Here is a 26,629-nt window from a genome sequence, read left to right as displayed (position 1 = left end):
TTAATGAGTTTGTGTGTGCGAAATAAAACCAAAAACAAAATGTGGTTTGTGTTGAATGTGTTTGCAATAAGATGCTTTATTACCTACTCAGGTGTTCAATCACAGCTGATAGGTTTAAGGGAAGAGAGACCCATTCCCATTGTTTTCTGTCATACAGTGAAAGCTTGACGGAGCTACAATGGCCTAATTTTCTGCTTAACTTTGTAAATTATAACAAGTTCCGCTTTAGTGCTATACCAGTCAGAAAAACAAACAAAATCAAAACAAGGCTTATGTTGCAAATGCAATAAATTGTCAGTCTTTCTTTTAAATGCGTTTCTTAGTACATAATTTTAATCTTGTAGAGAACCCAAACATATTCTGCGAGCAGTCTTTGGTTCAAGTTGAATGATTTTAGTCAGTGGCGGGGTTGGGGTTTCTTTGCCAAGCCCAAATAAACTCACTTGTACAGCTCAGAATAGGTTCAAGTTAATGCATTCTCATTCGCGCACACTCATATTCAGACTCCTCAGAATGCGGAAGCCAGTGATCAAGCCACTGACCTGCTAATTTGTTGACCACCAGATGTATCTTGTAAGCCACTGCCATCGTGCACACATGTGGCACAGTGGTGCAGTGATTAGCAAACAAAAACGCATATGAGGCTAAACTGGCAATTCTTAATTAGTCATAGGTGTGAGTGTGAATGTCCTTTCTGTCTCTCTGTGACAGACTGGCAACCTGTCTGGATGCATAGATGGGTGCCGCATTCTCAAGGCACCAGTCTCAATATTAGAAGCAGGTGTATGCCTTATACTGTCATCACTGCCACCCTGCTGCAACTGACTGAAGCATCCTGATGCCAGGCTGAGCATGCATGACGCATGATCCCGCGTGATCCCTCGCATGACCATCTGACTGTTCTTGGTGGAAGTGACTTGACAGAGCTATCGAGATGAAGTTCTCTAACCTGTACAACAACCCGGCCTGTGGCAGTTTGAGTGTCGCCTCCACATTGCCAGAGATCACTAGCATATCCAGACACTTCCTTGGCCAGCATTTAGTGTTGATATCTCTCCCACTGAATATGCCTGGGTAATTTTGGGCTGGCATGTTCATTAGAGGCAACCAGAACCCATTGCAGCTGGATGCTGCATTTATCTATGAATGGAAAGAAATTGCTCAACAACAGATCTGCAGTCTGTGCTCAGACAGGTGACTGCTTGCACCTGTCTGAGGTAATACTGTCAAGCACCGTCATTATAACAGTCTTGTACTATACATACAGTGTATATATGTGTTTTGTTTCTTTCTTTCTTTCTTACTACTATTGTACATCAGTAAAGTGCAGGAGCCCATTTTTCCAACTAGATAAAAGTCTAATACAGCCCAAGAAAACAGCTTAGCCATGAATCACACTTTGTAATATCTGTGTTTGGATATTACAAAGTCATTTTATTAAAAAAAATGGCCTATTAAGGTTAAATATGAGCTACATATGATATTGTAGTCCATTCGTAAGAGTGTTTTGAAGTGCTTATTTTACTAGTTGACCTCTGTGAGGCAAACATACAAAATGCTGTATGCTATCTGTGAGGCTCATATGCAATTTCTTAAATCCAAATCAAATCAAAACAAAGCTTTTATGCAATGAAAGGTTCATTAAAACAATGTAAATATACATTTCAAAACAATTCTATGGGGCAACAGTTGCCAAGTCATGATGATGTCATAGGCTCCATTCCCCAAATTCCACAGTTAGGTTTGATTTTGTGATCTGAACACTTCAAGACAAACTTCAGACAAAAAAACTAAGAAAAACAGTCACAAAACTCAAGATGAGTGAAGAAGGCCAGCTGCCATACAAGTCGAGCTCAGTGTATAATGAACTCCGTTCGGAGGGACAATTTTGTGATGCAATCATCAAAGTGGAGGATGCTGAATTTCCGGTCCACAGGATCATCCTATGTAACTGTACGCCATACTTCAGGTGAGTTGCTTACCTGATAATGTGAAGGACAGTTGACTGATTTATACCTGTGAAAAATGTAATTCATGGTCTTAGTTGGTGAAACAGTGCCAACAAAAAGGAACAGGTTGAATCATAAAACTTTTCTGATAGAAAGACCTGACAGAAACACCCAAAACATAATGCAAACACTTGCAGATTTCATCTTTATCTTCACAGAGCTCCAGATTCCACTTCAGTAAATGTGCCATTTAAAAAGCACTGTGAATCACTTGGTGATTGTGTGAAGTCTAATTGAAGTGTTTTATTAAGTTACATTAATATCTTCCCCACTGTTATTGAGACAGTAAGACACACCAGACTTCCTGATACTAAAAAGGTTGAACTTTGTTATACAGTTATACGCTGAGCAAAAGTTTTGAGTTGCCTCTCATTTTTTTATATTTTGCTTTGAAACAGATGATTTTTTAAAAGTCCACTTGAGCAATAGTTCTCAAAGTGTTTTTTTGAAGACTTATAAAGGTTTTGTTTGGACATTTTTCACCCTTTTTAGTCCAGTGCTTGTACCCGATCATCTTCAGAGGAATGGTTTTGTTTTTGTTCATTTGTTTGTTAAGCCATTTAACACTGATATATGAATCATTCAAGCATAAAAAGGACACTAAAACTCAAAGGATGAACCATTATTGTTTCTACACATAACGCATACTTAGTGAAGAACGAATTTTAAAGACAAATGGTAAATGGCCTGCATTTGTATAGCGCTTTACTCAGTCCCTAAGGACCCCAAAGCGCTTTACACTACATTCAGTCATTCACCCATTCACACACACACACTGGCAATGGCAAGCTACGTTGTAGCCACAGCTGCCCTGGGGCGCACTGACAGAGGCAAAACAAGGAGTAGCACGCATTAAAAAAAAGTAATGTTCTACAGCAAATGAACAGTATCTGAAAGTCATGTCCTTAAGAAAAAAGAAAGAATGCAGCAAATTCATGACACAAGACCATTTAATCCATCTACTTATCATGAAACCTCATCAGAAATGGTTTCATGGTTCATGTAAAACCTGTTAAAACCAATAAATAAATGTTAAGAAAAAAAAAGAAAAGAAATGGTTGTGGAAGGGAAACAGACTGTAATTAAGCAACATGCACTGGAACTTCCATAAGGAAAGGAAACAGACTGAGGTATGCCAAATTACGCAATAACTAGACTAAATATCAGGGTAAACTGGCCTTATGGAGTTGATTTCAATATTTGTCATAGAGGTACAACAGTGAGTGTTTAGAGTTAACTTTAAAACACGGTGGAGGCTCTGTCATGGTGTGGGACTGCATTGTGTTTGGCAATAGCTTCATAAACATGGTGCCAATGTAATAAAGACATTGAAAACCCAACAATCAAGTGCACTAAACATGTACAAACTCAGTTTGGGAGTTACTTGGAGTACTTGTGCATGACATAGTTTATTATCTTGTTGCCTCCACACCTTTTAATATTCTCTACTCTGTCTCCATCTCTACCCTCAGGGCTCTTTTCACCCACTGCAGCAACCCAGACAAACAGGTCTTCAACATACCTGGCTTGTCTCCTGAGATGATGGCACTCATCATTAACTTTGCATACACCGGCTCAGTTTCCATAACGGGGGAAAATGTAGTGGAACTTCTCATGGCAGCTGATCAATTCAATGCAATGGACATTGTGAAACTCTGCTCTGACTTCCTCGGGGAGCAACTGTGCCCAGAGAACTGCGTTGGCATTTGGCAGTTCACAAAAGTATGCTTATCACCCGAACTACGCGCCAAGGCCTACCGCTACATCATCAATAACTTTGAGCAGGTTGTTCTTGAGGAGGAGTTCCTGCAGCTAACTGTGGAGGAACTTGCTGACATCCTTGATAGAGAGGACCTCAATGCGCAGTTGGAGACCACTGTGTATGAAGCGCTTACAAAGTGGATTAGCCATGTACCTGCACAACGGAAACAACACCTCACCGCTCTGTTGTCCAAGGTCTATAAACTTTCATTACTACATTTAGTTTGGACTTAAATCTTCAGCATTTAAGTCATAGATTGAGTTGATCCATCTGGGTATAAGGATGCTTTAATATCTTGAGATGTTGCTCTTTTCAGGTGTAGCCAAACCACATTTAAGAAATTCTCTTCAAGAGCATTAAAACCGTATCAGATCTCTACACACATACTATAGAATAAGTTATATTTATTAAGTATAGTTGCTAGGGCTATGACTAAAAACTGTCCCTGTTGACGAAAAGGCTAAGGGTGTCTGACTTTGGTCGCTCTCTTGCTAGCAATAAGAAAATTAAACAACATTAGGAGCATTATCCTAAAGAAGCTTGAGTTTACTAAAACTGATGTAGTTGAAATTCATAGTCATATTCTCTTCTGTCATCTCTCTATAGGTCCGGCTGGGATTGATGACGTCAGACTACCTAAAGGACAATGTGCTGTCTAGTGAGCTGGTGGAGGCCAATTCTGAGTGCCGGTCCATGATAAGTAATGCCATCTTAGACATACATGATCTAGGAAGCAGACCCTTCATGTCTGGCTTGTGTCACCCTCTTGCTCGTCCCCGCCTGCCTCATTCCATCCTGCTGGCCATTGGGGGGTGGAGTGGTGGTGATCCAACTAACGGCATCGAGGCCTACGATTGCCGGGCTAACCGCTGGGTCAACGTAACGAACAACCTCGAGTATCCTCGTGCTTATCATGGAGCCGCCTTCCTCAACGGGTACGTCTACTCCGTTGGTGGCTTCGACAGGGTGGAGCATTTCAACAGCGTCCGTAGGTTTGACCTGACCACTCGCGCCTGGAATGAGGTGGCGCCCATGCACTCCCGCCGCTGCTATGTGAGTGTGACTGTGTTGAACGGGTTCATCTATGCCCTGGGAGGCTACGATGGGCATGTACGACTCAGCAGTGCAGAGCGCTATCAACCTGAAATCAACCAGTGGAGTCTTATTGCACCGATGCACGAACAGAGGAGCGACGCCAGCTGCACAACACTTAACAACCGGGTGGGTGAAGTAAAAGAGTAGCAGAGAAATAGAGTAGGGTCTCAGGCACACAGGCCTAGAGACCTGTCAGCAACCTTTGGTAACAACCAGTTGCTAGGGAAAAATGTGTACTCCTCAGCTGGTTAGGCAGTGGTTGTATGAAAGACTCTACAGATTTCTACAGCAAATAGTTTGTGAGTATTTGCAGACAAGTCAGAGTACTCCATGCAAACCTCAACAGTCTGCTTACGACCAAAGGAAACACAAGGAGGCTTGTGGTGCAACACCTTCCTGGTTACAATTTCACAGTAGTGACAGCCATCAACCTCCAGCAACCACTTGCCAACCAGTCAGGGAATACACATTTTTACAGTGAAGCGAGGTGCAAGATAGGTCACAAACTGGTTTCTATGTTCATGTTTTCAAATTTAAAAGTATAGTTTAAAAAGTTGAAAAATATACTAATATCTATTTTGTTTCTAACTGATCACAAGTGCATCTTTGCATTTATGTACAGTACTTTAGTTGAGTTGACTTGTCAACTAAAATATAACAGATATTAAAAAAATTGTAAAACACATCATTATTTTATTATATTAAGATCCCAGATTACAATTATTTATCTGCATTCCTGAACAGAAAAATTAGCCTTATTGATTGAATGTTATGTTTGATTCATTTCTGGCTTTCTGACTCAAAGAAGTCCCACATACTCAGGTAAAATTTGGGTACATAAACATGTTTTTATGACAGGTAATTGTAAAACACACACATTTGTTAATTGTTATATTTTTCAGTTGGACACTTGGGTACTGAGTATCGGTCTTACTTCACAAATGATGTGGAAACATTTCACTTACAGGTAACATTGTTTCCAACTGAAATCTAAGAAATGTAAAAATTTTTAATGTCCCTTTTTTGTTTTCAGATTTACATTTGTGGTGGATTCAATGGCAACGAGTGTCTGCAGACCGCTGAATATTACAACCCAGAGAGCAACCAGTGGACGATGATCAGTCCCATGAACAGCCGCCGCAGCGGGATAGGTGTCATTGCATATGCGGATCATGTCTTTGCAGTAAGACCACAAAGTAGTGCTGACACTCACGTAACATACAAATCAAATCTGTAATGTGCTTTGATCAGCAAGGCTTAACACAGATTTGGCTGACACAGAATTTTGCTAACTTTGTTTTGTATTTATCAATGATCAGATTCCTATCCTGACCACAGGTTCAGAGAAGGCATTCTTACTCATTCTATGTATTAATTTAACTGATTAGTGATGTTTCTGCCACTTTTTTTTTTTTTCATGTGCCTCATTCCCAAAATGTTGTGTCTTTGATGATTTCACTGATGATTTCACATTTCACTCACAACAGAAATACTTATTCAAAACCAACATTGTCATCCTCATCGTTCCATAGAGGACATATGTTAGAGACTATTTCAAACTTATCCTGCAATACCTTTAGAAAAATGAGGGAATAAGCCAAGTGATTAGAACTCATCCTCTGGGGACGGTAGGCATTTTAGCTGTAAATTTATCTTGCTATTTGCCTTAAAACCACTTATTTAGTTGTTTTGCAGCTGCACCCTTTGGTAAAAAGCAAAGATTTTAGTCTCACCTTCTGAGACACACTTCTTTATTTAGCTAGCTACCGTTTAGTATTTATTTTCTATTCAGACTAAGTCTCTATTCAAAAAAAGGAAAAGTTATTATCAGCAGAATGCAGTGACCTTACCCTGGTGCTGACCTCAGGGTCTTTGATCAGGCTTTTAGGCCCCAAGGCCTGTCAGGGCTACTTTAATCTGTTATAGGAAGAAAGGACTGGAGCTCAATGTTCCTTTTTGGACTAAAGGCAAAAGAGCTGTGAAGACATATATACTGAAAACACAAATACTTTTTGTCGAGGGCTATTCATCTTTGTTGATAATAGTGTGGTGTAATAGACAACAGTGCTTTAATAGCTGTAGTTGAGGCTTGAGTGAAAAAAGGTCTCATACAGACTTCCACAACAGCTGGCTTCTACTTTATTTTACTTTCTCCTTTTAATTCAGAAGTCATTTTCACACACCACTGCACCCTGATCTTTTCTAGACATTCCCAACAAATGTGGGCCTGTGAGAATGCAAATACTGGGACGTTAATGGGCCTTTTTTAAACAACTTTTATCTGTAAACTCCATATAACAGCATGAGAATATGTCAGGTAGCTGTTCGCTTTATCCAGGTAAAACCCTAAACCAATCAGAGTATTTCCAGTAGTCAGATCACACCTAAGGTAAACAATCTCCTTGTATCTGCTACATATTAAGGGCAACTTTGGACAATATTGCAACTTAATTCTTCCGTCACTTTCTGGAGTATCTGTGCAAAAGCAGCTAAAGACATATAGCAGGTGCATTTTCTTACAGGGGTACGGTGAAGCTGGTTACACTTACATTCAATCATTTGAGCCACATATTTACTTTTAGGTTGGTGGCTTCGATGGAAACAACCGTCTGCACACCGCTGAGGCTTACAACCCGCATACCAATATGTGGAACCTCGTGTTCTCTATGCTGACCCCCCGCAGCAACTTTGGCATTGAGGTAATTGATGATCGCCTCTTTGCCGTCGGGGGTTTCAACGGCTTCACCACCACTTCGAACGTCGAGTACTACGACGCTTTAACCAATGAGTGGTGTGAGGCGTGCGACATGGAGATTTTCCGCAGCGCCTTGAGCTGCTGTGTGGTGTCCGGACTTTCCAACCTGACTGAGTACACCTTTCCTCGTGACTTCCTGCCACTTGCAAATGTGCCAGAAGAAGCAATGGAGTCAGCAGAGTCCACGTAAAATCTTTAAAGTGCAGTACTGCCATGTGTCAACATCTGAGTCTCCAACATGAAGGACTCAAATAAATCTTTAGAGCATTAAACCGCTGGTGAACTGGACATTTTTTGTAGGTATCTCGAAAACTTTCAGTAGGAGAGCCTGCACTGTAGATACTGGGGTTTATTAAGAGAATGCAATTGCAACAATAACAAATTGAAAAGATTTTTTCATTCCCTGTAATGTATGGCTGCTGAGTAGCCATACCAGACATGCACACAGGGTGACCAGATCACAATAAGCCGCATGTCGGACTTTTCAACTCTTGCTAGGTAAACACCATAAGAATAAAGGGAAGTTTTCACTCTCCCTTGTTATTTCAGCTGTGGTTCTGTCTGGTAACAGTCTATAGGTTTGAGTAAGGATGTATCCATAGGTCTTTTTGGAGCACTAGCTGACAATTTATGAACCTTTAGCCAAATATCACACAAATATACTGTGTCGCTTCACACCATTTTTTCTCTTATGTGAAACTGAAAAATAACTCTATTTCTCAGTATATCTGTCATCTGCTTTGTGGTATTTTCCACTATATTGCACAGAATGATATATTTGTTCATGATAAAAGCATGACCTAAATATGTACTAAGGAAAATCCAGTGTTTAGAAAGGTGGATGTCCTGCAGAGCCTGTAAAATGTGGGACATTGGTTCAAGATGTGGGAGAGGGGGGGAAGCATAAAAATGCTGTGCAGTCCCCCTTATAGAGGGACATCTGATCCCCCTACCTGCACAACATGAAGTATGAAGTAACACCAGTAACACAACACCTTATGGACGTAAACCAATGTGTAGACAGTGATGTGCAAAGCTTTTCTTAACCCTCCTATCTATGAAAGTGACCACGGTACACAAACCTAAAGCCGCTGGGATGCCTGTCACTTTAACAAAGTTCATAGTTCAAGCTGCACGTGCTCGAATCAACATGGCGCCGCCTGCTCAATAGAAGTGGAGGAGAAAGTAAATACAGAGGTACGGGAAGGTAAGGCGCTCTCGTGGAATGTTACCGCTAGTCAAAAACAGCACACTGCACAAAGTGTTCCGTTAAAATACCGACGTCGTTCCTCTGAAACGGCAAAGAATGTAACTTCCTGCTCGAGCTAGCATCAAGTCTTTCAGTTTGCCATATAACCAAAACATAATTACTGAAAAGCAGTAAGTGCATGTACTGTTATGTAGAGTAACAGCATTGTTTTACATAGTCACAGTGACACATTAATTGTAGCAGTTATTTGAAAGTTGCACAATACCCTAAACCAGGCTTGAGAGTAGAGTATGAGTAGAGTATGAGACTTTTTTTCACGTTTTAACTCCGTGAATGCGAGCTCCTGATAGGCCTACTTATTGTTTGGTGCTTTAGGAATCAGCACAGTGATGGCAGATATCAGCAGCAGCCCAGCGGCCATCATTCCAGCCTCGCTCTCCCTGGAGGAGAAGCCTGATGACCTCTCCAAAAATGATGTTGCCAAGCCTGATGTTCAGGCAGAAGGAGAAAGCCAGGCGGCTCCTGACCCCGGCATGTACCGCTACATCAAAGAGGACCTGTTCACGTCAGAGATCTACAAAGTGGAGATCAGGAATCTGCCCAGGTTCGTAGGCTTCAATGACCTGAAGAAGTTCTTGGCCAAGCATGGCCTCAACCCGCACAAAATCAAGCTGTTTGGCAGGCAGACGTTTGCTTTCGTCACCTTCAAGAACGAGGAGGAGCGCGACAAGGCCATGAAGATGGTGCATGGCATGCAGTGGAAGGGCCAGGTGCTAAGTGTCAAACTGGCCAAACCCAAGGCAGACCCCATCTTGAGAAAGAGGAAGGAGAATGAGGGGGAGAGCGCGGGAGGCCCGCCCCCATGCAAACGAACAGATGATGGGGACGAGGAAGAGGAGCCGCTCAGTGTCCAGATCGCCAACGTCGTGACACCTCTGTGGAACGTCTCTTATGACGAGCAGCTGAAGAGGAAGGAACAGGAGGTGGTGGTGGTTCTGCAGAAGCTGGCCAAGTAAGTGTAATATCATACAGATTTGATGTTATTTATAGGTCATGTTGTACTTTTTATGGGACTTGCTGACATGTCCGTACAAGTTAAACCTTTGTTTTCTTTCAGAGAGATCGGCAGCACCAACAAAGCCATGGTGCCGTGGCTGTTTGCACAGAAAGGGAAATACAACAACATGTGTTGTCCTCTGGAAGCCCTCCGACCGTCTCCTACACAGGTATACTTTGAATAGTTGCTTTTATTTGTCCATAAAAGGCAGGTGGTTATGCAACAGTTTAAAAAAAACAGGATGGAAAAAACGCAAAGCACAAAATAAAAAGTAACTAATTAGAGATGGAAAATGACGTACATAAGTTTATTCTGTTTCACGATCTCTCAGCTGTTTTCATGTCTCTAAATATTGTATATAATTTAATATTCATCCTTCTGACCCTGTTTCCAATCATGACAGACAGAGTACAGAAACAAGTGCGAGTTCCTCATATCGGTGGGTGCGGATGGCGAGGATAAAACCATCGGTTTCCGCCTGGGGAAATACAAGGGAGGCTCCTGTGCTGTGGTGGGGCCGGCTGACACGTGCCACGTGCCGCCAGAGGCCAAGAAGATGGTCAGCGAGTTTCAAAAGTTCATCAGGTATTATTGTGTGTGCTCATGAGGATCTAGGAACAGTTTAGTTTGGGGAACTAAAGCTGCTTGGAAAAAGTAGTTGAACCTAAATAAAATAAGATCAAATTCATAATGTACATGTCATGTTATTTGAGAAATATGATACAAATAAGTGGAAAAAAACAAAGCAAGTTGTCTAAATGATTTTGTTTCTAAAAGTGACTAATCGCTCAGTCTTGCTGTGATTTTTGCAAACAGAACAACTCCATACTCTGTGTACAGCCCAGAGACATATGAAGGACACTGGAAGCAGCTGACTGTACGTACTACGAGGACCAAACATGCCATGGCCATGGTGTTCTTCAACCCACAGGTGATGAAATGTTGAAACTGAACTAGCGCCCCATGCTGTTAAAGGTCTCCCTTTTGATTTGCTTCATTTGTTTAATGACTCTTAGAAACTTGAAGAAGAGGAACTTGGTGCTTTAAAGAACTCCATGAAGGAGTACTTCACAGAAGGAGAGGGGAAAGACAGCGGCGTGACCTCTCTGTACTTTGTTAGAGAGGGCCAAAGGTAAAACTAAACTACATGCTCAGTAAGTCATAATCTGTATGAATTTAATGACTGAATGTCATCTTAATAATACTCTGACTATTTACGTAACTTCTTGTATTTTTTTTTGCCTGTTAAGGAAATCTCCAAACCCAGAGGATCTCCCCTGTGAGCTGGTGGTTGGAGAGACCTGCATTCAAGAAGAAATGCTTGGTTTGAAATTCAGGATTTCTCCACATTCATTCTTCCAGGTGAGGAAGAGCAGAAGCTGCATGTTGTGGAAGTTATGAGGTCTGGTTTGCAACTAGAATATTTCAGGATTTCTTTCTGTGAGGATGAGTGAACACATGTTATCGCAGGCATGGTAATCCTTTTCTGAAGTTCTGATCTCACCATGTTATCCGTCTGCAGATGGGGTGAAATGGTGGTACTCTGTGAACAAGCAGCTAGGCCAGGGGTGGGCAACTCCTGGCCTCGAGGGCCGGTGTCCTGCAGGTTTTAGATGTGTCCTTGATCCAACACAGCTGATTCAAATGGCTAAATTACCTCCACAACATGTCTTGTAGTTCTCCAGAGGCCTGGTAATGAACTAATCATTTGATTCAGGTGTGTTGACCCAGGGTGAGATCTAAAACCTGCAGGAGACAGGCCCTCGTGGCCTGGAGTTCCCCACCACCTAGCTAGGCTCTTCTAAGGCTCATCACAGAGCCTAACAAACAGAAGTAGATCACTGTACTTCACCATGCTTTACCGTTTTTGCAGGCATTCCTAAAATGTGGAAACCTCTCCAAATACAGGGGTTAACTCAAAAATATCCCACAAGGCTGGAGTGAATGTGAATTTAATACATTCATCTTGTTTGTTTTTTTTGTTATTAATCTGTGGTTTGGACACTCAGGTATGGTAGACGATGGTCCCAGCTGTGTTTGCCAGCTTTAACATCAGGTGCTCAGCCTCCATTAACAATCTGTTTCTGTGTGCTAGGTGAATACAGGAGCTGCAGAGGTGCTGTACTCTGCTGTGGGGGAATTGGCCCAGCTGGATCAGGACAGCATAGTACTGGATGTGTGCTGCGGGACAGGAACCATTGGCATCTCTTTGGCAAAGGTAATGAGTTTTTTTTGGTCAATGTATAGGTGTTGTGTGCATTTTCTCATTAGTCATGAAGCAGGACAAACGCACACTGACTCAGTTTCATGTTGCCTTTTTTTTGCCACCCACTTTTATATCTAGAGGGTGAAAAAGGTGATAGGGATTGAGATGTGCCAGGAAGCAGTGGAGGACGCCAAAGTTAATGCAAAGCTGAATGGTAGGCATCACGAACATCATCACTTTTATCTTTTTGTAGCATTTAGTTTGGGTAAAGCGCATAAGTTGTGGTATTGATGTGATTAACTTTAGTAATTGTATGCATGCTGCATCCCTCCCTTATTTTTATTTTTTTTTGTGTTTTTAAGGTCTCAGTAATGTTGAGTTTCACTGTGGAAAAGCTGAGGATGTGTTCCCCAACATCCTCAATGCTGTCGTTTCATCCAGTGCGACTGCTATCGTAGATCCACCACGAGCAGGCCTACGTGAGTGCACGTTATGATCAAAAGATCTACTCAGGTTAAGGTGGTTGTAGTAAGAGATGATTATTTTTTCTTTGTTTTGTTTCCTTAGACTCAAAGGTGATACTCGCAATCAGGAGAGCAGAGCATTTAAAGAGGCTGGTTTATGTGTCATGTAATGCCAAGGCAGCAATGACCAACTTCATTGAGTAAGTGAATTTTGTAGTAGAAAATAAGCCAAAATAAAAAAAATTAAAATGTGACTCCAACTGTGGAATTGTTTTTTCCTTCAGTCTGTGCAGAGCTCCATCAAACAGAGTTCATGGAGCCCCATTCCGTCCAGTGCGATCCATAGCCGTGGATCTGTTCCCTCAAACCATGCATGTTGAGATGATTCTGCTGCTGGAGAGAGTGGACTACAGCGAAGACTCAGTTTTATAGCTGGAGAAATGGGTCTCTGTGCAGTTCGATTGGCAAATTGGGCTTCCTACTCTATAAATGTATCCACACAGTACTCTGAAGAATTAACATTCTTTGTCATTTACATATTTGTAAAGCCAAAAAGTAACACTAGTTAAATCCCAGTTTTCACAGTGAGCGATAACTGTAGTGTCTTTTTGCATGAACCTTTGTTAGCTTTGACCTAAAGTTTAATTTTCAAACTAATACTGTGTTTTCTGTTATTCCAAACAGTATTGCTAAAAGCTTAACCAATAAATTACCACCTCAGCTAACTTCCCCCTTTTTTAGTTTTGATCCTTCAATCACTGAATAAACAAAAGCTCTTGTAGCTATTAGTCAAGACATTTTTATTTTGCATAACAAATATCCCCAAAGTCATGGAGCTCAGGTTGCAATACATACTTCATAATCTAGGCAGCAACACTTCAAACAAGTCATTGGTACAACTTAACAGCAACGCATGAAAGCAGTATCCCCCCCCTCCCCCCGACACTTATGGGCTTTGCATGAAAACACATACACAAAGGGAAAGCACATTCGTAAAGTGATCTGTACTATCACAGGAGCCTTGGGTAAACCGATGTGTCCTCTTGTAGAAAAACCACGGGGCAAATACTTGAGTGCACAGCAGTTTCCATTTTGTTCCAGCAAGTGACGGGTCTATGCATTTTCCTGTTAGTCCATATTCTCTTCAGTTCACAGCGACATTGAGTTTTCTATAAAATGCATAAGACTATAAGCTTTGGTATACACGGTTTCATCAGCTTGTTGGACTGAATGACTTTATCGCTGTTGTTTACATCAGTGCCAACTAAATTTTACAAGGCTGCCTTGAAAGAAAAAAAACTATTTGTGGCAAACGTACTCAAAATACACAAATCTGGATGAGTTGTAGGCATATTTTCTTGAGACGTTTCTTGGCCATTTTTAACTGAAAACACTATCTTAACAAATTCTTTATCAAGTAAATAGAGATTGGTCTTTCCACTTCCTGCTGAAGGGTGTTTTAGGTCCAATGTACAATATATACTCTTGAGCCCTTCATGAAATGGATTAACTAAGGCCACATGTAACCAACATGATTTTTATTTTTAAAATAAGAATATAAATGAAAAGCAACTGAAATGTGCTTTGTGGTTAGCAACTGTGCATGGCATTAGCATATGAATAAAAATCCAAGAACGAACTAAACGCATAAGTGAAATGATCCCCAACATATTACAGTACTGTGTCCCTGTGCTTGGGGTATACTGCAGTGTCACCATGTAGCAGGAAGCTCTTGTAGAACCTGACCTTCACCGGCTTAGGCCTAATGTCAGATATTTGTATGGGCACATGTGCGTGCCCTTTTGTACTAAAGATAATTTAGAAGTAGTAGCTTGGTATCATTCAGAGATGGTGTCACAGTTTTTTTTCCAAACAGTACCTCCAGCTTCACAGCTGGGTTAGTAGTCGGTGAAATTCATTACTTATAATTAAATGACGGAGTCCCTTTTTAATACAGTCGTATTTAACAAACATGCATTTTTGTTAAGAATATCGACTGACATCACTGAAGTTTCGTATTCCATAAAACAATCTGTACTAGTATCAGTGATGAAGACATCAGGTGGGCTCTAGCTTATGTCTTTTACTGAAACAAATGTAGAAGGCAAGACCCTCAAGAAGAAGTCAGCCCAAATATTCCACTAGGAATTATTCCAGGAATAAAAGCAACAGTCAACAAAAACATCTGACAGGACACGAGTGTGTAACAACAGTGAGCACTTCACACCGCATGTTGCCAACGTGCAAACCAAAGACAGCATCTGTCAATTCTGGGGACAAACAAGACCGCACACAGCTGTAATCATCACTCACCACATCCATAACACCTACCATTAAAATACCAAATAAAATAGGAACTTTGCTTCCCAATTAAATGAACGGTATAAATACAAGTATTAGTAGTCCCTTTCAAATACTTTTAGCACAGAGAAAACCATCAGCTGCTGGTACTATGCGATCATGACTGGTGAAAACAAGCCTTCAAAAATAAAACCAGTGTGTGCAGTGGCTTTCTCCACTTTAAGAGGCATGCAAATTATTTTGATGTGGTTCATCTTATCAAGTAATGGTCACTTCTCTGGACACTGGGGGGAGGGGGGTTCTCCTACTGCTGTAATTAGGATGCATCTAGAGAGGTAGACGATATTCGCTCTACAGTCTGTTCAGTCCTACACTTACTTCTACCAGCTTAACCAATTAAAACACAAGTGAAGGAAGCAAGCAGTAATATCAGCCTGGTCAATCCTTTACTATATTGCCATTTAGATCTCAGTGATGCATAATTAAGTGGAGGATGGTGGGGTGTGCATGTGTGTGATGTCTGACAGTGACTGGTTTTCAGTGCTGTGGTTCATCAGTGATTTGAGATTTAAACGTCGACAGTGCAGAGGGGTTCACTCCCCGGCTGGGCAGATTCCATTATGGTCATCTTGGGTTTCTTCCTCGTTTCCTCCTGGTAGAGAAAATAATTTAAGTACAACAAGCAAGATAACAAAAACAATTATTCTCAATACAAGATTTTGGGTAGTGTACATGCAAGTCTGGCCAACCAAAGACTGGAAGTTACACTCCTTTGTTTTGTCTTTTTTTTTTTTTAATTACAAAAAAATAAAGCTAAACATTAACCCCCCCCCCTTTCTCTCTCTCTTTTTTTTTTTCGAACTAAAATCCCATTAAGAAGCATTCCTACCCTCTGTGCAGCCAGTTTAATCATCTCTTCTTGCAGTTTGTTCAAGATATGAAGGTTTGGCTTGTTCTTTTTGGCATACTGCTGGAGCTCGATCACGCTCTTGTCGGAGCTCTCCTGAGAAGTAAGATCATTTTATAACGACATAGCACAGGCCACATGACACTTCATGATAACACGCTATTCAGCTCATCAACACATGGCAGTACCATTCTAATATGTGCAGAAAATTGGTTCAATTCTACATCCCAGTCATTGGTTTAAAACCCAAAATCAATGACGTAGCAGCCCATCTGCTGTTGACCAACACTCTAGGAGCAGAGCTTTGTCATCACATAAGCTCATTTATTTTATTATGCATAGTAGTAACTTTGGGCTTACGACTGTAATTAACAAAGGATCCAGCTTTATTTAGCTGGACACTTCAAATGTTCCAGCACTGACCCACTCACATCTTTTTTCCTGTCATAGACACCCAGTTCCCAAATAAATTAATTAACAGAAAGCAGCATCTTAAAACAGCATCTTCTTGTTCTTCATCCTGTTTTCAGACCCAAAATGAACTGTGGTTTGAAAAAGATGAAAAATTGACTGCCACTTGCTCCAATTCTGTAGAGCATCCACTGTTTATCAGTGTACTTTAACAGGCGCCCTCTGTATCGGTCACAAAAACTATGATGCACAATGCTGAGTTAAAGCTGGAGATTGCGACTCTGTGGAAAACGGTATCTTCTTATCTAAAGACACTTAAAATCCCACATGAACTATATTAGAGACCAACACAATTTTCTTCATCTTCAATAGTGCTTTCTCTTAAGACTTTACAGCAGCTGTCAGTCCTTACCTTCTTGACCATCTTATTGCTCTCTCTGCCGTACATGCGCAGCAGTGAGCCCCAGTTCTTGACGTGAGGATGTAGCATCTGCAAGATCTTCTGAGATGCTAGCTGTTTGCCAACCCTCTTGTTCTTGCCTAGTTACAAAGATGACAAATATAAATAACCTGTCACTGAAACTCACATGTTAGTGTCACACAGTGAAAATTTGTATTTATCACTTATATTGGTTTTATTCTGATTTTTAGTGTTTTTATTTGCATGATTTTATTCTGTTTGTATTGCATGTTTTTAGTGTGTTTTTTGACATTGTTTTAATCTACTGTGGAATGGCTGAACATGGGATAAATTAGTTGATAGGGATCACCTGCTGAGGTATGGGTGTGTCCAGAGGTGGCCTGTTAGTTGTGTAAAGACCTTTTAAAAGCAGGCTAGCTGAGCCCTGGGAGGACAGAGGCCCCAGATATGAGCAGGAATGTGTGAAGGCCAGGTGAAAAGAGGGACCCGCTGCCTGATCGTGGGGGTGCAACACCTAATCTGGAGATGTGGCGGCCCAGTCCTGACAGCAAGGAACGGCGACAGTGGGAGACAACGCGTGTGATTAGCAGCAGGCAGAGGTATACCTCTGCTTGCATTTGTGAGTAGTGTCTCCACTGTTGTTCGCCGGATGCAGCCGAGTTGGGAGAGGGTCACCATGGCTATAAGCCAGGGACACTTCTGGGACGATTGTTCTGGCCCCTACTTGTTATTTTACAGGGCGCTGATGCGAGGGGAGCCGTGGTGGCATCGCATGATGGACTCCGGTGCAGAACGCAAGCTGGGCTGGGATGTGATGGGCCTAGTGAAGGGATAGGAGGCTCCTCCTTGTCTTTTGGAGACTAGACTGGTGTGGACTCTGCTCTGGAGAAGGAATTCCTGGCCTGCTGGTGGACCCATAATGAACATGTGGCATAATTACATCAGGGGATTTTAGTGGATGTAGAAAATTGCATTTTTATGGGTTTTAGAATTGTTTTACTATATAGACAACATTTTATTATGTAGGTTTTTTTTAAGAGGTGTTTTTGTGCTCCCTGGCCTGGTAATAAACTGCTTCCGATCAGACCTGCTTCATCTTTGTGCGCTTGGTGTCTGACTCGCTTGCTCGCCCCCTTGTATTTAAAAGAATCATTCTCTTTAGCATGACATTCTGGCACATCAGCTTTAGTGTCTGCGTTACATTAGCAAAACAGGTCCACTAAAAAAAAACTAAATAAAAGGAAAATAATTGTAATAATATGGACTTCATTTACAAAGCAATTCTGACAGCTGCTTTGAACTTATTTATAAATAACACCCAGCTATGCTCTCGCCAGATAGAAATGCAAAGATTAGGGTGTACTTACACCAGCCACGCACAGTATGTTTCCCACATGTCATCACATATTCACTCTTCTGGTTCTTCCCCGGGATCACCTCAAATTTAATGCTGGTGTCCCCCATCCCGTGGTTTCTGCAGTAAGGAACAAACATTTGTTTTCACATAGATATTTGAAATCTGTCTGTGTTTTGCACAGACACCCAAATGTCCAATCAGCAGCTGTGAACTTCATTCTCTCATCTTGATGACGAGCAGCTCCACCTTATCATTTCAGTTATATGCTTTTCCTTGTTTTCTGTCATATATATGTGATAAAGGCTTATATTAAACAGCTACCAATAATAAAACCAGTGTCTGTACAATTGAGCCAAATGATCCATTTCAAACTGATTTTCCCACTTATGTTTCTGGATGATATCCTGAACACTGGCATCTCGGGCACACAGCCAATCAGTTGTTTCAATCCATGTACAAGGAGCAGTCAGTCAGAAGAAAGATGGTGAGGAGGGACTCTAACAGCTTGTTTCAAATAGAGGGTGAAATCAAAGACTGCAATAAGGCCAGTAAGAGATAGTAAGGATCATTTTGAAAAGTTAATCATGCAGAGCTGCTCTATTAACAATATGGACGCAGTCGTACGAGTATAAATCCCACAACAGGTGACATAAAGAGGCCTGAGAGAGAGACAGAAGAAAAAAGGACACACACATCGCTTTAACAATAACAGTTTAACAATATTAATAAATACTCAAATCTACTTTACCTTTTAAGGCACTCATGAAGAATCTGATATGGGGATAGTAGTCCTGCTTTGTTGGTCAGCTCATATACTCTTGAATCTTCTATACTGATATGATTAAAATACTGCAGGAGAGAATGCACTGAATGTCACCACTGCTGTGTCATCTTCAACTCTAAAAAGATGTGTTTTACATTTGAAGGAAGTATTATATGAAAATCTTGGCTTCAGAATTAGGATTTAGCTTTGCTTCAAGAGTAAACCAAAAAAAAAAAAAAAAGACAAAAAAGAAATACACATAGAAAAAGATGTCAAGAAACTAAAACGTACCTCCAGTTCATCGCCTTCAACGGGTTTCTCCTCCGAGGTCTGCTTCACAAAGTCAGGTATGAGGATTTCCAGTGTTGCTCGAGCTGCAAAGACCCAGTGAGATTTTACAGCAGGTGAATGTGCAAATATTTACCACATGTAACACAGTGTACTGTTATCTTGCTCCATTGTGGGGAGGTGCAACAAAGACAGATTGTTCTTGGAGCTGCAGTGTGTAAGAAAGTGTAACCCCTTGACTTTTCAGAAGACCTCTCTCTCACAAAGCAGATACATCCAAGCTATTCAGTGACATCCAACTAAAGCCTCTTTTCTATCAGTACCTACTCGAATCGACTCACCACGTTTTCAGGGTTTCCCATTAGGTCATATTACCTGGTACCACGTACTTTTTTAGTACCTTCTCGGCCGGGTCTGAGCAGGTACTAAAATGTGCACTGCCACTGATTGGCTGGTCAATTGCGTCACTTGATGAGTGATGAGAGCCTCTCTCATTCACGAAAATCAAAACCATCATTTTTAAAAAACCCGGCAACGAATGACAGGACCACAAAGAACAACGCCGGGGTCCCCCGAGTCTGACGGAAAGCAACAGAGCGAGCAGCGGGTATATTCTTGCCTCAACGTCCACCTTTGTTGTAGCGTTTGTGGTGCATTCTAATAACGTGGGATGTATTGCTATGACAACGAAAACACACATTAGGTGGCACTCATTTGCAATGGAAAACCAGTGAATTGGAGTCAAGTCGTGGCTACTTGATGTAGGTACTAATGGAAAAGGGGCTTGACATGATGTTTTTTTAAAGTCGTTATGCTGATTTTTTTTTTAATTTATACCAACTCAAAAGGACAACCTCTAATACAACACCATAATTTTTTTATATATTAAGCTGTGACCAATATCAACTAGGGCTGCCACGATTAGTCGACTAGTCACGATTACGTCGACTATCAAAATCGTCGACGACTGATTTAATAGTCGACGCGTCGTTTGAAGCTTTGTAAGATCTCAAAAGACACAGGAATAAGTAGTAGGATTTAAGAGTGTAATAACGGACCGAAACAGAAGATGGCAGCACTGCATGTACAAGGATGCCAGCTGCCGTTAAACCCCGAAGAAGAAGAAGCTGTGTCCCAGAATTCATAGCGCGGCCCAGCTCAGTTTCCAACAATGGCGGCAGCTAGTTAGTTTTAATAATACTCTTATTATTCTTTCTGGGTCACAAAATAAACGTTTAACATATTTTCAGGCGAGAATGTAGCTGTGTAAACCTCAAATATCTGCTCAGTTTATCAAGACACCACATATTTTCAAAAGCACTCCGACGTTTTCGGAGACGTCTGTTACCCACTAGCTCGATAGCTAGCCGGGGTTCAAGGGTCACTAGAGCCGTGAGAACACCGGACTCCCGGCAAATCGTTTTCAAACCCACCGCTGTCTTTCGCTATTCAGGTTAAACATGATATATAAGTCACTTTGATAACTTAAAAATGTTATTGTTTGGCTTTTTTCAGTATTTTATTTGTTCCTGAGTAAATCGGTTTGGCTGAGATTAAAGTTATAGTTTTTACACAGCTGAATAAACGTCAAGCAGACAGCTGATTATCAGAAGTGTGAGATGCTCGAGAATATACTCCGGTGTCCTGTTATATTTTAGATAGCAAGGAGTTTATTAAACTTCACCGAAACAATCTGCAAATTTCATTAAAATTTAATAAACTATCATCTTGTCTTTATGTTTAGTTAGCACATACCTTAAAAACTCTTAAAGCTGTAAGCTAATGATAGTTATATAAGAGCAGATGCTGCTGGTGCAATAAACTGTAGTTTTACGTCCAATGGATGATGATCTGATTAGTCGACTAATCGCAAAAATAATCGGTGACTAGTCGACTATCAAAATAATCGTTTGTGGCAGCCCTAATATCAACCACATGATCAAATGTCCAATATTGTAAAGAAGAAGAATTACCAGCTTTATTCTTGGCAAGTTTTTTACTGCTTGCAGTCCCTGTGCCGTATGTGACTCCATCTATAATGACTGACGCTCCAAAGGGTTCACTTGGGTTCTCTGTGGAAAGAATGGCAAATTAAAATGGATATTCCAAAAAGGTCAACATCAAAAACACGCAAAACACAAAAAAACAAAAACACTTTTACTAGTTTATGCACAAAAAATCCTGATAGAAAATGAGTGGAAGAAGTAATAGCGTACTATGAATTTGACTGTCTGTGCATTAGCTGCTTGATAAAACCAAATCAGAGATCATATATCGGGCTTTCACATTGCTTAATAGCAGTTTTATATGTTAACCCAGTGTTTTTGCTCCAGATCCAACACCAGGTTACAGCTCAGTTGTTGTGTCTATTTAAGATAAGGTAAAAAAGAGAGCTACTGACATAGGTCGCTAACCTGCTAATATTGCTTCGTAGTACACCCTTGTAAATTACTGTATCACCTTTGGCCGCTTAAGAAAGAGGAACTTACCACAATCAAAAAAGTTGTAAACAGGGCGAACCTTGAGGATACGCTGCATATATTCATGTAAGATGCAAACTTCAGACTTTCCATTAGGATTTATAACAAATTCTGTGGAAGCAAACAATTCATTGCATCAACAAACAAAAACTTAACAGGATATGTTTAATATCTAGACCCGAACTGTAAAAAATGTACACAGTATGAATCACAGGTACTGGCACCTTTCTTAGTAGGAGCATCCTGGACTGACAGTGTGATGAGCTTCTGGTTGGCAGGCAGGATAGGTCTTTCTGACTCTGCTTGTTTCCTCTTCATGTCTCTGTTGAACTGTCTTCGCTCAGCCCAGGTGCGAAACTTCTTGACAGTCACTTGTTCAAAGTCAAAGCATTTCTCCAGGTACAGGCGAAATTCTTCAAGTTCTGCAAGGAAGTTTCAAGATGTCAGATGGCGTCTTTTACTGCAGCAAAAAACAAGCAAACAAACAAAAAAGAACATTTCAAAAGTCACTGCTAGTGTGGGAAGCTATTCACCTATGGACTCATCCTTGCACACCTCCACTTTGGCCTTGACCTGCCCTAAGGCTCCTTGTGCAGAGTCACAGGGTAGAGACTCTTTATTTTGGATGCTGTTGTCAGTGGTACCTTCTCCATCCCGACCTGCACCAGGGAGACTGGAGGGTGGCATGACATCCTGTTCCTCAGCTGTAGCATCTGATGTGCCTACTTGCTCTCCCCCGTTGGCCTCCTCAGCAGGCTTGACAACAGACTCCTCTGCATCAGGCACCACTTCCCCATTCAGCTCCCTTTCCTCCTGTTCCTTCATTTTCTTGTAGTGTAGGCAGGGGATGCTGCTTACAGGTGGGTCGTGTTTCTGTTTGAACAATATGTTAACAGTGCTGTAAGTTTGAGACTGACTAATTTTAAAATGACCTGGAAAGTGTCCATAGGCTTTAAATAAATAAGGTAAAATCTCTCAAAGTGATGTTTACCCAGCTGTAAAATGTTCAAGATGTAGCTCATCCAGTGCCAATATGTGTTTTGGGGAAAACAGTGTCGTTATGGTTTTCTTTAGGCAAAAACATTTGAGCCTTTGTTTTCTCAAACACTGTCAGTGTTGGCAGGGTTCCCAAGCCCTTAAATCACTAATTTCACACTAACTTGAACAACACAAATAACACCACATCAAATGTTGTTACTTTTGTATTATGTGAATTAACTCAGATTAATCAGGAACAAACAGACGAGGAACAGTGCAGAGTTTAGGCTTTTGGTGGGAGACTACTTTAGTCCAAACTGAGAGCAGAAGCAAAATCTGTCACTAATCTGTTTAGAGTGTTGACACAGGCAGACGTTTAATGTAAGCAAAGCTAAATTTTATTCCACCAATTTCACAAACAGAAACAGTTGTGAAGTTTATGCCGGTCTTACCCTAATGCTTCCAGTGCCAAGGAAGTACGGTCTGGACCAAGTGACCACTCTGGTCTCTCTGTGCAGGTAGACTGGAATGCCTGAATTATGGAATGTCATTATCCATCCATCAGGGAGAGGCTCGGTGGGCGGACGTCCCCGACCTAGTACATAAGAAAATGTAAATGTAAATATAAGTACTACATAGTACACTTTGTGGTATACCTCATTAGTAATACTAAATACTGACATTTCTAGGAGTTGTAATAATCATTCATTCAAAAAATGTCAAAGCCATTTTTATTCATTTGCTTCATTTTCCATGTAAATATAATCCAAAACAAATCAAAAAAGCCAGAACAGCAACATTACTAAGACTTTAACACGTGTGATGTTTTTGTCAGATATTCAAGGCAAATTAGAAGAATTTATTTTTCTGTAAATATTTTGCTACTTTGAAAAGAAAAGTTATTTACAGTCTCAGTTTAGGAGCATGACATCCCTCTCACTCTTAGCAGTAATCATTACACTTTAGGTCACCTTGTTGTAAATAAGCACCTTGCTAAAAATCTATGGGAGTTTGTCCCCTGTGAAAAAGACATCGCTTTTTAACTTTGAGACTGAATCATGTTCAGCTCATGGGTATGGGATGAAGACTGAGAGACTATTTGCTATTCATTACATCAAAACCATCATTAACAGGCCTAAATGTTTCTTAGCTGGGAAAGTGAAGTCTTCATTAATTTGCCTTTAAAATGCAACCAATGCAACCATATTCATTTAAAGTTTGGTAAAAGAAAAAGTGTGACACTGTTCTGAAGTTGAAATTAGAAACTTCAAACAATGATTTCTGAAGGAACTTTAAGGAATTTGGAATATTTCTGCTTTGTCTTTTAGGATTTCAAACCAGACTTATTTAGTAGGTCATTCTGTGTAATGCAATAACAACACTCAAAGACAGCAATGACCATGTGCTGTTAGACTGTATGATCCTTTCAGAGGACTTCTTAGTTGTCTAGTCTATTTATAGAGGGCACATCTACCAAGCACCGTCTCAAAGGAGAGCAGGTTATTTCCATAGGTCACACATAAAAATATAATATACAAAAGATAAAATAAATTTCCTACAATTTCAGATGGTTTATTTAAACAAAAAAAAACAAAAGTAACTAATAAGACAAATATGTGGCACATACAAGACAGAGTATTTGCAGTATACTTCAGACTACAGGCCCCTCCCCAACTCACTCTTCAGGACAGTCTTAATTTTGGTCATCATGGGTTGAACACCTCCTTCACCATCTGACTGATGATCACTGTCCCCACCATATTTATCCTCTGCCGGCCGCATCTTCTTTGGGACTGGCATGCCCTCCTCCAACAGAGCGTCGACATCATTGTCAAATTCCTCCTAGAAGAGTGAAGGGTTAAGGCCAGCAGATGATGATTGTTGGGCAGTTCTAGAGAGTACTGAATTCTTTGTAGCCTTTTCTCAGACTGTGTGTTTGTGTGTGTGTAACTCTGTAGAAATATAGAAAAAAACATTACAGCTGCAAAATGGTGCATAAAAGCAATTATGAGTTTAGAAAGAGAGGATATGCCCCTCTGTTAACTAGCCAGGTTTCAAAAAAAAAAAAATTACCTTGAAAATAGGAAAAGGGCAGGCACTTAAAAATTGACCAAAGCGCCACAGCTGTGATTTTACTGGCCAATATTTCCTCAAAAGTACCAGCTGGTCCGACCAACCACAGTGAGCTTAAAGCCTGTCAAAATGGATTTTCTAATGATCTCACCAGAATTCATCCGTCTAACAGTAACTTCTCCTACTAGAAAATCATATGAAGATTTCTTTTGGGTCAAATGCAGACTCCGCTATTGAAGGTAAAAATTAAAACACTGACCTCTTCCAGCTTCACACTTCACATTTTCAGTGATTTAAAACAAAACAAAAAAACATTGGTTATCAAACATTTACTTAAACATTTGGTCCTGGTTTTATAAATAAAAGCTTGATGCAGAAGAGTGATGAAATATGATATTAAGAAGTGTACTGTACTTGCAGTGATTGTAGTGTTTGTGGTCTGCATTAGTCCTGCATTATTATGTATTTCACAACGAAGGACAAACTCAGTGCAAAGTTGTCACTAAAAGGGGATACTGCAAATAAAAGTCCAGTCATACCTCATAAGAGTAAGCCGTGACTTCGTCATATGCCTGTTCCTGCTGAACTATGACGTCAGACTTAAAGCCTCCATGCTCTCCATCGCCGGGCTCCAGGAAGTTCTCGTAGAGGTCATCCAACTCATCCAGGACAGCAAACTCAACCTTATTCTCTAGATCTACCTCTGTGTCCTCTGACTTTCTGCCTGCAGCATTTGCTGCTCCACCAGTCACCTCGGCTACCTCCTGCTCACTAGCCATGTCATGCAACTCACCATTGAGACTTTCTAAGCCATCCTCGCTCCCTGCCTCCTGCCTCTCACCTGTATATAAAACCTTCCTCTCTTTGCTATTACTGCTTTCAGTGAAGCTCACACTAATCTTAACATCTCTGAGCAGCTTGAGATCTGGCAGAAACTTGGTGACCGGGGGAGCATGGCGGGCTGTTCTGGGGCACGGTGGGGCGGGACTGGCCTCATCTGAGAGATGACTACAGAAAGTCAGTGAGCCCCTGCTGAGGGGCTGCTGTGTCTTGGTTTCCCCGTCCCCTGGGGTGTATGTGTATCCATCACCACCAGAGCTAACGTCCATTACCTCTGCGTCACTGGACGTTTGCAGGGGAGGTGGTGGAGGTGCTCTGCCCTCATCTAGGCCAAAATCATCAGGTGGCTCCAAGGGGAGAGGGGGTAGAACATCATCTATCTCCATTTCCTTATAAATATATAGCTAACTTAAATAGACTGAAATGTTAATTTTAAATTCTTTACTTAGTGAGAGGCTATCTTCTTATCTAAACACAGAATGCATGCAGAAGCACATCCCTGCATAGGCCACGTACCAGAGGTGAATATGCTAAGCTGACTACATTGTTCTTTTCATTAATGTAGACAGCTTTCAGAATCACTGTCTCAATTATTGGAAATCACAATGCATTCAGCTTAATATGGGATCTAGGCACTGATCATCCTCCACTGCGATCTTGTGGAAGCTAGAAAAAAGGGACCAGTGAGAATAATGTCAGAAAGCACAACTTTATTACTATTACAATAGGATATTTAACGCAAAAATAGCTTCGACAAATAGACGTGTTTTGGCTTTGAATTTGAATATGTTGTATGCAAACTACACGTTTGAATAAAATGGGGAACAACCACTCTTTAGCGCATCTGTTCAGCCCGAAGCTTCACAGTGGGCCCCTGCTAAGGTTAGCATCAATGCTAATGAGCTGAGCTACAGCTCACCGAGCAAACCCGCAAAGGTCAGCAACCCATAAAACAGCCAGATATTTGGGATACAGGCGTACTCACTGATAAATATGACACGGGTATCTCCTCTTGGGCAACTATCTACCTTTCTAAATTAACACATTTCTCGTCGCGCCGCCATCTTGAAGAAAATCCTAGCCGCGGCTCCCAAACTCACGCCCCGCCTTCCTCTACCGGCTTTTTCAGAACCGGATGTTCACATGGCCAATCACTGCATCCTTCAACCGCCATTATTCGGCCAATCAACACGACAGCGTCACACCTCGTGGCCTATCAGCAACATGGCAATCACCCAATACCAACGCCTGT

At 41.1% G+C, this 26,629-nt stretch overlaps 3 protein-coding genes across 4 annotated transcripts; 2 read left to right on the top strand and 1 right to left on the bottom strand.

The window, feature by feature from the left end:
• The first annotated feature begins 1,761 nt into the window (after positions 1–1,761).
• LOC146375588 (kelch-like protein 10) lies at positions 1,762–8,120 on the top strand. The gene is made up of 5 exons (XM_084946072.1): positions 1,762–1,969; positions 3,482–3,965; positions 4,378–4,992; positions 5,900–6,049; positions 7,449–8,120. Exons 1-5 carry the CDS (start codon positions 1,818–1,820, stop codon positions 7,809–7,811), a joined length of 1,764 nt encoding a protein of 587 aa, XP_084802198.1. The 5' UTR covers positions 1,762–1,817; the 3' UTR covers positions 7,812–8,120.
• Positions 8,121–8,705: 585 nt separating this feature from the next.
• On the top strand, positions 8,706–13,287 carry trmt2a (tRNA methyltransferase 2A). 2 transcript variants are annotated; one of them, XM_084946070.1, is made up of 12 exons: positions 8,706–8,828; positions 9,207–9,843; positions 9,949–10,057; positions 10,292–10,473; positions 10,705–10,819; positions 10,905–11,020; positions 11,139–11,250; positions 11,984–12,106; positions 12,233–12,308; positions 12,457–12,573; positions 12,662–12,758; positions 12,843–13,287. In XM_084946070.1, the coding sequence occupies exons 2-12, from the start codon at positions 9,221–9,223 to the stop codon at positions 12,988–12,990; spliced, it is 1,818 nt and encodes a 605-aa protein (XP_084802196.1). In that variant the 5' UTR covers positions 8,706–8,828; positions 9,207–9,220; the 3' UTR covers positions 12,991–13,287. The 2 variants fall into 2 exon arrangements, with proteins under 2 accessions (XP_084802196.1, XP_084802197.1); XM_084946071.1 differs by having other exon boundaries at positions 8,726–8,818.
• Positions 13,288–13,341: 54 nt separating this feature from the next.
• Positions 13,342–26,497, bottom strand: dgcr8 (DGCR8 microprocessor complex subunit). Its single transcript, XM_084946069.1, has 14 exons — positions 26,363–26,497; positions 25,077–26,043; positions 24,144–24,306; positions 22,917–23,059; positions 22,020–22,359; positions 21,711–21,908; positions 21,496–21,597; positions 20,980–21,078; positions 19,010–19,092; positions 18,704–18,804; positions 17,966–18,072; positions 16,590–16,717; positions 15,749–15,862; positions 13,342–15,511 (listed from the first exon to the last, which is right to left on the bottom strand). The coding sequence occupies exons 2-14, from the start codon at positions 25,761–25,763 to the stop codon at positions 15,428–15,430; spliced, it is 2,349 nt and encodes a 782-aa protein (XP_084802195.1). The 5' UTR covers positions 25,764–26,043; positions 26,363–26,497; the 3' UTR covers positions 13,342–15,427.
• Positions 26,498–26,629: the final 132 nt, after the last annotated feature.

Source organism: Perissodus microlepis, chromosome 12, assembly GCF_051167445.1.
Source record: "Perissodus microlepis isolate ML-2025 ecotype Zambia chromosome 12, ASM5116744v1, whole genome shotgun sequence".
In the NCBI taxonomy this organism is placed as follows: Eukaryota; Metazoa; Chordata; class Actinopteri; order Cichliformes; family Cichlidae; genus Perissodus; species Perissodus microlepis.
This window is presented reverse-complemented; position numbering and strand designations above follow the sequence as displayed.

Bases quoted from the DNA above. Each gene is read 5' to 3' on its own strand.
- dgcr8 (XM_084946069.1), bottom strand. From the start codon at position 25,763: ATGGAGATAGATGATGTTCTACCCCCTCTCCCCTTGGAGCCACCTGAT. The intron at 24,307-25,076 runs GTATGACTGGAC...TCACTCTTCTAG, and splicing joins TCACGGCTTACTCTTATGAG to GAGGAATTTGACAATGATGT. The intron at 18,805-19,009 runs GTACGTTTTAGT...TCTCTCCTGCAG, and splicing joins TTGAAGGCGATGAACTGGAG to TATTTTAATCATATCAGTAT.
- trmt2a (XM_084946070.1), top strand. From the start codon at position 9,221: ATGGCAGATATCAGCAGCAGCCCAGCGGCCATCATTCCAGCCTCGCTC. The intron at 12,107-12,232 runs GTAATGAGTTTT...TTTTATATCTAG, and splicing joins TTGGCATCTCTTTGGCAAAG to AGGGTGAAAAAGGTGATAGG. The intron at 12,574-12,661 runs GTGAGTGCACGT...TTGTTTCCTTAG, and splicing joins TCCACCACGAGCAGGCCTAC to ACTCAAAGGTGATACTCGCA.
- LOC146375588 (XM_084946072.1), top strand. From the start codon at position 1,818: ATGAGTGAAGAAGGCCAGCTGCCATACAAGTCGAGCTCAGTGTATAAT. The intron at 3,966-4,377 runs GTCTATAAACTT...ATCTCTCTATAG, and splicing joins TCACCGCTCTGTTGTCCAAG to GTCCGGCTGGGATTGATGAC. The intron at 4,993-5,899 runs GTGGGTGAAGTA...TTTTGTTTTCAG, and splicing joins GCACAACACTTAACAACCGG to ATTTACATTTGTGGTGGATT.